The sequence below is a fragment of the Crinia signifera genome, chromosome 9 (genome assembly GCF_055691185.1).
Source record: "Crinia signifera chromosome 9, ASM5569118v1, whole genome shotgun sequence".
NCBI classification, from domain to species: domain Eukaryota; kingdom Metazoa; phylum Chordata; class Amphibia; order Anura; family Myobatrachidae; genus Crinia; species Crinia signifera.
This window is the reverse complement of record NC_139225.1, coordinates 89,661,471-89,671,178: the sequence shown is the minus strand read 5'-3', so window position 1 is coordinate 89,671,178 and position 9,708 is coordinate 89,661,471. Positions and strand designations below refer to the sequence as shown.

Below are 9,708 nucleotides of genomic sequence, written 5' to 3'. Positions count from 1 at the left end.
AGCATCCCTGTCAGAATCAGCGTAGCGTTCCCGCGGCCAGCGTAGTCAGCGTCCCTGTCAGTATCAGCGTAGTGTTCCCCTCCATTCGCGGCTAGCCGGAGCTTACGTAGTTAGCGTAGTCAGTCAACTTTACGCAGTTAGTGTAGTCAGTCAGCGCTTATTTTAACCTGCCTGACATGACAGGTGTGAATGTGTTCCTGAAACACCCCCACTATCCACGTCTGCCCGAAGCGTGGCAAGCGCAACGAGCCCCGCGTCCTCCCGACCCTTTCATACCCCCACTATCCACATGTGCGTGGAGTTGATCTTATAAAGTGTGGTGAGCGCAGCGAGCCCGAAGCGTGGCGAGTGGACACGGAATACACGTCAATTAATACGCTGCACTCACCACGATTCGGGCTCGGTGGCTCGCTGCGCTCACCACACTTTATAACATCAACTCCACACCGAAGTGGATAGTGGAATTATGAACAGGTTGGGAGGACGCGTATGGCGTCCGCTCGCCATGCTTCGGGCTGGTGTGGATAGTTGGGGTTTGAAATGGAGGCATTTGGCAGTATGTAACATGTAGCACTAACAAATGCGTGCGTTATTGTGCGTGAGACGCACTTGTGCACCACACCCCCCTTTGTGCAGGAGACGCACGTGCTACCGAACCCCTAGCCCTGCCCTTCTCCCTGAAGCAGACACAGACAGGGTTGCCGTACCCTGCTGCAAGAATTACTGAGACGCACAAGTATCTGAGACGCTCATGAGTCTCAGACAGATGGAGCGCAGGGGATCTGGTGGTTACCGGCGCTGTTTGAGAGGTGCTCACTAGGTTTGCCATGGACTTTGGACAGAGCTGCTGTACGGGGACTACTCTGCCTGACAGGAACACTACGCTGACTATGCAGGGCTGCCGTGGGGACACTACGCTGACTATGCTAGGCAGCCCTTGGGCTACGCTGACAACATAGCTTACCCTACGCTGAAAATGTAGTGTAGCCTGCAGCCGTGAAACTACACAAGTACCCCCCACAATTTTAATAGTTGGGAGGTATTCAACGATGATCTTATGCTACCCATACACGTATGCGATTGGATTCAATGCAACATTGAAGTGTGCTGTCCATTGAATCCGATCGCATCTCATGGTGCAAAACTTGCCTCCTTTCAGCACCTGATGTTATACTGTATGCCATCTTGTGATGGCACATCGGGTGCAGGAAGAAGGGCGGGCAGAGGGTGATGGAGTAGCGTAGCGCTAGAAATATCGCTAGTGGGCGGCGGGGGTCAGTGTGGCGGCAGAATTTAAATTATTTTTTAAACACTGGGAGGCCCTCTGATTGGCTGAGAGAGGGCTGCCCAATGTTTTCAAGATTCTGCCGCCACCGCTGACCCCCGCTGCCCGCTAGTGCTACATGACTCCTCTGCCTGCCCCCTTACACGCTGCCAGTGGACCCTCTTGCCCCCTATCCCCAAACTCCATGCCACCGAATGCGCCCCCCCCGCTCCCATCTGCAGATTCCATTCAAGCGATCGCATGTGGTTAAAAATCTCATGCGATCATTCCTGCAATTCGATAGATATTATGTGCAGCACATACTATCTATTGACGCGACATTCGATGGCGTGCCTGTGCATCATGTCGAATGGTCCCTTTAAAGATACATACAGTCATTCGATTTAACGGCCAGATGTGGTCAAAATCTAATGCTTGCATGCAATATCTCACAAGTCTATTAGATTTAGAATCCTTATAATGATTTATGCAAATGTGATCTCAGCATTCAAAATCATTTCAAAAATTCAAGTTGGGTTTTATAAAAGATCTACAGTAATAATATTTTACAAATATATATATATATATATATATATATATATATATATATATATATATATATAGATAGATATGGTCTGATATAAATTATTGAAATATTGAAAGTAGATATTTTCCTGCAAACAGTAAGTGTCCCTTCCAGTGTTTCTGCTGAATGACACTTCAGATAGCCTCTACCTCAGCTTGAACACGCTGATAACATAGGACAATAGCTTGCTCTCAGCTACACAGCAAACATAAATTGAATGGGGCATTTTGCACAAATATCTGTGAATACCTTCATTATGTTAGGCCGCATATGTTTCACGGATAGGTTTATTTAACAGCCAGCAAAATGTTGTGTTCTGCTGATGATAAAAACGCTATAACGATTTTATTTATTCTCCAGGCAGGAGTATTAATGATGTTCCTGCAGCCGTAGCTGCATCCAAGGCCAGTGGTGTCAGCAATGCCAGGAGCATGGTGAATATTTATACAACAACGGAAAGTGAGTCTTACAGGATCAAACAGTTTGTCTTTCCCAGTAATTGTTTTCTCCAGGCTTTGGTACAGATAACATTTGCCCTTTATTTTAATTAATATTTTTTTCTCTTGGAGATTTAATAGTTCTTGTAAAAGCTAACCCTGTGCCCATCTGTCGCTGCCTAGGAAATCATGCGTTCAGTTTACAAATGCAGTGTTTGTTCATCTACATCCTCTTCCTGATACAAGTTGTGTAGCCAGGTGTGAAACCGGTTCCCTAAGGCCTTTGTTTCTTTATAAAGAACTGCTGACAGTTTGCGCATATGGCGACTCCGATGCAGAACGCATGAAATACGAGCTCTAGTAGTAGAACTACTAACACGTGTTCCACTTCTCACTCTGTGATTTAGGATTTTTAGCATTATGGATATTTGTTCTTCAGTTTAAATATTAATAATTTAAATGCCCTCTTGAATTGGAAAATTAACAAATCAACTCATGGCTGCTGGACTGTGCAGAGTTTGCATGTTCTCCCCGTGCTTGCATGGGTTTCCTCTGGGTACTACGGTTTCCACCCACATTCCAAAAATGTACTGGTAGGTTAATTGGATCCCAACAATATTAACCCTAGAATGAATGCGTACCTCCCAACTTTGGTACTTCAGCAGCCGGGACGCTGCTGCTGCGCGATTCAGGCACGCCAAAATTTTCGGGGGCGTGGCCTAATTTGGGGGCGTGGCCTATACTCGCGGCTCCCCCCGAGGCCATGCCCCCATTTTGCCGCTATGGGGGCATGACCCAGAGGCTCTGTGAGCCTCTAGCCATGCCCCCAGCCCCCTGGCTGCGGGAATAGATGCTGTGCGCATGCGTACAGCGTTTATTCCCCGCTGCTTAGCAGCTGACAGGGGGGACTCCCAACAGCCCCCCCACACCGCGGGACACTGCCGCCCGCGGGTGGGACAGCGGGACAGGCCCTGACAATCGGGACTGTCCCGATAAAATCGGGACTGTTGGTAGGGATTATAGATTGTAAACTCCACTGGGGCAGGGACTGATCAAATATTCTCTGTAAAGCGCTGCGGAATATGTGTGCGCTATAAAAATAACTGGTAATAAATAAATAATGGCTGTGTTGGGAATCACCTATTTGCCCAGTCCAATCAGTTTGTCTTATAAGGCGGTGTACTTGTCTTCTTTCCCAGGGTGTATGTAGGGAGCAGTACATCCCACACATATGTAATTTGTAGGAGAAATCCTTTGTGTCGTGTTACACTGAATAGCGACATCACAATGCAGCAGAATTTATTTATTTACAGTTTTATATACAGTATAGCGCAGCAGATTCCGTTGCACTTTGCAGGATAGCGTATTCATTACATTATAGTTTTTAACTTTGCATGTTCTAGTACATTGCTTATAAGAAGAGCCTAGGAACCAAAACACACCAGTGTGAGATGTAGGAAGTGTGTTTAATACAGTCATATAGACCATAGTCTTAACCCTTTGAGTGCCAAGTGAATTTGTCAAAATAGGTGTGAAAATTGTCAAGCAAACATTTTTATTCATCATAATGACCTGTGTTTACCTTATATAGGAAATATAATCTTATTTGAATTTATATAGCAAATGTGAGCGACATTGGCATTTTTAGCGGGTATTTTGTACATCTCTCACGGAGATGTTGGCACTAAAAGGGTTAAGCTGGGTACACACTGTCCGATTTTAATGAACAAAATTCACGATAACGATATCATTAAGATATCATTGTGCATCTAGTTCAGTATGTACCCACTATATCATTAATGATACGCATGATCCCGCAGATCGTTAACGATAAACCCGATTGTCTGAACATGCAGTCCAGTCTGACCATATCGTCAGTGACTGAATGTTTGGTAGGGCTCCGGGTGATGTCATTGAATGATACTGTTCATTGTTTACCCGGGGGTCATTCGTTTTTGCACCACCGCTGATATCAATAACGATATTAGTGGTGACGCATATCGGGCCTAATTCAGACCTGATCGCAGTTCCAACTTTCTCTCAAAATGACTAAAACCATGTGCACTGCAGGTGGGGCAGATGTAACATGTGCAGAGGGAGTTACATTTGGGTGGGGTGTGTTGAAACTTAAATTGTAAACTGCAGTGTAAAAATAATGCAGCCAGTATTTACTCTGCACAGAAACAAAATAACTTCCTTAAATCTAATTCTCTCTGCACGTTACATCCAGGGCAGCCTAGAGGGGGTTACTAATTACCCAGGCTTGCTGGAGGGGCCTTGCAGGGGCCCTGGTCCGACCCCTCCATCCGTCCCTCCCAGGTAGCAACACTTCTACAGCATGTGCTGAGCTCATGCTAAGCCTACTGTCAGCACAGCACATGCTGTAGGTGTGTGCTGTGTTTAGAGTTTTCTTTCACCCTCCTCTAAACATTTTGGGGGTGTGGCTTAAGTGTGGGAGGTGCACACCTCCCTTGCTTAGGCCACGCCCCAACATTTTACCGGGCCTAGCATTCCTCTCGGCTGCCCTGGTTACATCTGCCCCACCTGCAGTGCAGCATGGTTTTGCCAATGTAGGAGAACATATTTGTTCTGCGATCAGGTCTGAATTAGGCCCATCGTGAAGTGTGTACGGACCTTTAAGAATAGAGGAATGTCTGGATAACATGTTGCCAATCTAATGTGTACAAATGGACATTTGGTCTCCCTACACAGGCCTTTCTCAAGGTTATTTTTATCACTATTATTGTCCTCCTTTTGTTTGTCTCAGCATATAACAAACCAAACACGTTAAGTCACCAGCTTCTGGAGCCTGAGCGAGCTAAAGAGCTGAGCAGATCCAGTCCTGCGCTGCACTCAGAGGTAAGCGTATGTACTGGACACGCACACGCACACTCCTCACGTAGTCATCGCTTGCAGTAAAAGTACATACACGTATACGTCTAGAGTAGTGGTTCTCAAACTCGGCCCCCACACAGTTCACGTTTTCCAGGTCATTCGGCAGGTGCGCTCATTACTCACTGACACATAAAAGATCCACAGGTGGAGCTAATTTTTTCACTTTTGATTCCATAAGGAGACCTGCAAAACATGCGCTGTGTGGGGTCCTGAAGACCGAGTTTGAGAACCTGTGCTCTAGATCGATCATGACAATAACATTTCTATAAATTGTATTTTTAATGGAAGCTGTTCTTAAAGGTTTTCATACATGTGCAGTGTGTTTCCATTATTTGCCTCATTCCTGGTTTTAATTTTAGACTGAATCTGACACTGCCTCTGAAATCAGCTTCAAGATCAAGAGACATAGAAAGACCCTCAGCAGTGGCAGCAACTCTTCCGACATGGCATCGGTCTCTTCCGTAAGTAGTAGGAGGTTGTCATTTCCAGAGAAGACCCCAAGTCCATGCAAAACAAAATACTGTATGCCGTTTTCTCAAAACCACACCTGAATAAAACAATTGTGGCTTTCTGCTATTTAGGAGAAATGCAGAGTGTTGGTTGATATGCAGGTAATAGCTTTCTCTTGTTTCTTGCGTCAGGTTAGTAATAGTGTCCTCAGCGTGTACAGCGGGGACTTTGGCAGTGTGGATGCACAGGGAACGGTACAATTCTCTCTGGACTATGATGAGAAGAATCGGGAGTTCCACATACACGTGGCTCAGTGCAAGGACCTGGCAGTTGTGGATGAGAAGAAAGGACGATCAGACCCGTTAGTATTATCTTAGTGCGCATCATATTTTTAAAGGTGCTCTGTGTCTCTAATTAATCTCTTGTAGTCCCCTACTAACCCTCTCACTGTCTCATACTCCCCTATTTACAGAACACATTATAAACATCTGAATCTCTGTTAATATGGAAAAGCTGACATTTTCTGGGCGTGTCAGAAAAGACGCATGTGTCCAAGCGGTTAAAGGGAGGGTGTGTGCCATCAGCGTCGGCCTCGACCAGCCTGTCCCTCTCATAGAGTTGTGGAAGGGTCAGACTTTGCACAGACTGGAAGAATCATTCTGTGGTTCTGGAATAGCGCATGGATGTGCCACAGGATAGCAGATAGCGATATTTTCACAATTCACTAGCAGATTTGCACAGGGCGGGTTTTCCTCCTGTCTGGGTGGTAGCTACAGTATCTACTCGCAGTCATCTGCAACTTTGCAGATGAGCAATCAACCTGAATCAGGCCCAATGTTGTGAGTGATCATTCTGCAAGATCTGACATAAATACAGTAGGTTATATACCCTAAAATATAGCAGTGAATAATCTGCGCAGGAACACGGAGATTGCAATTCCTACAGAAATGTCAGAAATGTTTCCGAAAAACATATAATAATGAATGGGCAGTATAAGAACACAGCACATAGAGGTACCGGCTATCCAGCGTGTTTATTTCTGTATTGGATCTGAGCAATCCCTGTATATACCGCTGCAGGTAAAGTGGAGAACTGTTTAACAACCAACTGGTCAAAGCACGAGATTCTCTACAAATGTTCTATGACTGTGCATCACTGAACTGTGCCTACATAAGCTCTGTGGTGGTTTAGGGAGTATTTGGACATCAGGGGCCAAATGTAATAGGGTGTGAGAATCAGAAAGTGAGAGATTTTGGGAGCGTTGTAACTTTTTTTTTTATAGCGGCAATCAGTTACTCAGAATAACCAGGTTGATTTTGCCATGCAACTGATTGCCGCTTTAAAATATAAAATGGGAAAACTCTCCCAAAATCACTCAGGGGTAGATTTATTATTTCTGTTTTATCGATCCTTACCAGCCGCGTTCCGCCCTGCACATCGCCTGAATGTACTAATGTAGAAGTCTTTGTTATGGGAGTGCGTTATCCTCACCTGACACTTCCTCCCATAATGGCTGTGCGCTCCTCCCTGGGTTGTAGTACTGCACATGCGCTGGGTTGCGTGCCTCACGCTCATGCGCAGTTGTTTTCAATGATCAGTGCCGCTTGCTGGTCTCTGGCGTCTTCAATTTAAAAGTGCGCATGCGCCGGGTAATATTCGCATGGTCAGTTTTAATTTGAAGATGCCAGAGACCAGCAATTGGCACTGAACATTAGAAGCAGGAGACCCGCAGCGGCAGAAAAAGATGGCGATCCGGGATGGGGCTCCATAAAGAACGAAGCCCCACATCGCCGGATAATACATCAGGTAAGGCGCAGGCGCTCTTTTTAAAATATCGTCGCTGCGCTAAGCCTCCTGCCCGCCCATTAAACACCCTCATCGCGGGTGTCATAGATCAGGGTCAGCGATATTCCCGCCATAACGCACGGGGATAGTGAATATTCCCCTGATCGACGGATAATAGATCTACCCCTCACTTTCAGATTCTCACACCCTATTACATTTGTGTCTTGAAGTGACAAGAAAATAATGTGTCTATTGTGAAACATTTGATATTTCAAGGACAGGAGAATATTGTTTGATAAATGTGCTGTATCCAAGGTGTATGTGATTCTGTAATGATTTATAACATGCCAGGTGTGATTATAGTTCTGCAGGAATACATAATGCATAGAGATATCATACTGTATAATTATAATCACTGGGATCTGTACATAGTAGCAGACAGACTAGTTATATTGTTGCTTAGGTAACTTCCTCATTAGTGCAGGGAAAACTTCTCCTTCATGCATATCAGTCTTTGTGGAACCAATCAGATATGATCTATTATCTCCTAGAAGGTGCTAAATAAATAAGTAGATTCTGATTGGTTGCCCATAGCAACATCCCTTGTGAAATACGACTTCCACCTTAGTAAATTTCTCCCATTGAGTTATACGTTGAAGCTACAGATGTGCTAGGGCAGGGGTAGGTATTGTATTGCACTCCAGCAACCATGGCACTACATGTCCTAGAATGCCCTGCCACAGTGTTAACATTCATCAACAGCAAAACGGTGCCAGTGCATGCTGGGATGTGTAGTTTTACAGCAGCTGGGATGTGGCACCTGTTGCCTACCCCTTGTACAATATGCACAAAAACATTATCCTTATACGATATTATCGTGCATATTGTTTAGTCTGTACCCACTATATCATTAATGTTGCGCTCTCCTGCAGGTCCCCCCTATTGTCTGAACATGCAGTCAAGTCTGCCAACATCATCAGCAACTGCATGTTCAGTGGGGGCCCGGGTGACATCATTGAATACTGTTAACGATATTAAACAATGTTTATGCGCTAGATCGTTGGTTCTGTGGTCCGCCGATAGCTTTATAGTGTGTACCCAGCTTTCTAGGTACAGTATATACCAGAGCAATCTTCCCACAGTTCATTACACACTAATACAACACAAGGGATGCGGAAACGTACAGTGTTCATGGTGATGGTTTAATAATACACGTCTTATTAGCCACATAGATGTTAGCCAAACAAATCATATACAATAACTGCCTAATGCTGCTCCTCACCTCTATTGTGTGGCAACAGCCACTAGATGGAGTCTGATGGAGCTGAGGGCTCAGTTTGGGAGCGCGCGCGTGCACGCACACACACACTCAGCCCTGAGCAGTTCTGTCATTTTAGCGGACTGGTGGCTAGTAGTAAATAAATCCTTTGTTGATTTAGTACTTGCAGATGGAATGTCATTGTTGCTGTAATGGGATGAGCTTATCTTTATGTTTAACCCTTAACAAACAACTTATATTGAACCAAAGTGAACAGCTGTAGCCATCTCAGGCTATGATTTGCCCTCACAGGCTACTAGCCTGGGATAGCCTAATAAACAGGGGGCATGCTGACTCTCCTCACCAATGCTCACTAGTCCAGGGCTGCACATAGTCAGCTCTTCAGAAATCCATAAGCAATGAAATTATGACTTTGGCTGCAAAACAAGTCACTGCCCTGGAACCTTTCCAATACTAACAGCAAGGTAAATGGAAAGGTGGTGAGATGGGTGCTGTGCGATATTCGGGAAATAGTACTATACCTACTGCAGCGCCACTTGGCACATGGACTATAACATGGTGAATAAAAGACAAAAACACCCCTGTCCACAATGTACTGTGAGTGACATTTTCAGAAGCCATATGAGCAGGGGCATAACTAGACCTTGGTGGTGCCATAGCAAGAGTTATAAGGGGCCCCCAACACAGGACTACACCAGAGTGGGTATGACATTTGGCAGTAAGTTCCCAGCTGTATTGTTTGTCATCTGGGCTGCAGAACACTATGCTTTTCATGCTGAAAACGCACCTGAAACCCTCTGCACAGGAAGTGGTTAGTGCTATGGCTATAGTAAAAACAGCAAATTTCCATAATTCACAGAATGCCACACCCCAGCTCCTGTATCCACATTATGCCACAGAGTTGTGTCTATTACTTACATTGTGCCACACAATAGTGCCCGTTATCCACAATACGCCAAACAACAGTGCCGTAATACACATTATGCCACCCAGTAGTGAGCACAATGCACAT

The 9,708-nt window shown here is 45.1% G+C and overlaps 1 protein-coding gene across 1 annotated transcript in view; it reads left to right on the top strand.

The window, feature by feature from the left end:
* The window catches only part of LOC146035739 (synaptotagmin-like protein 2), a 125,101-nt gene that overhangs the window by 98,773 nt on the left and 16,620 nt on the right, over window positions 1-9,708 (top strand). Inside the window, exons 8-11 of the mRNA XM_083159352.1 lie at window positions 2,211-2,309; window positions 5,055-5,146; window positions 5,542-5,643; window positions 5,824-5,993. Coding sequence (XP_083015478.1) covers window positions 2,211-2,309; window positions 5,055-5,146; window positions 5,542-5,643; window positions 5,824-5,993 — 463 coding nt within the window. The remainder of the gene's footprint in view (window positions 1-2,210; window positions 2,310-5,054; window positions 5,147-5,541; window positions 5,644-5,823; window positions 5,994-9,708) is intronic.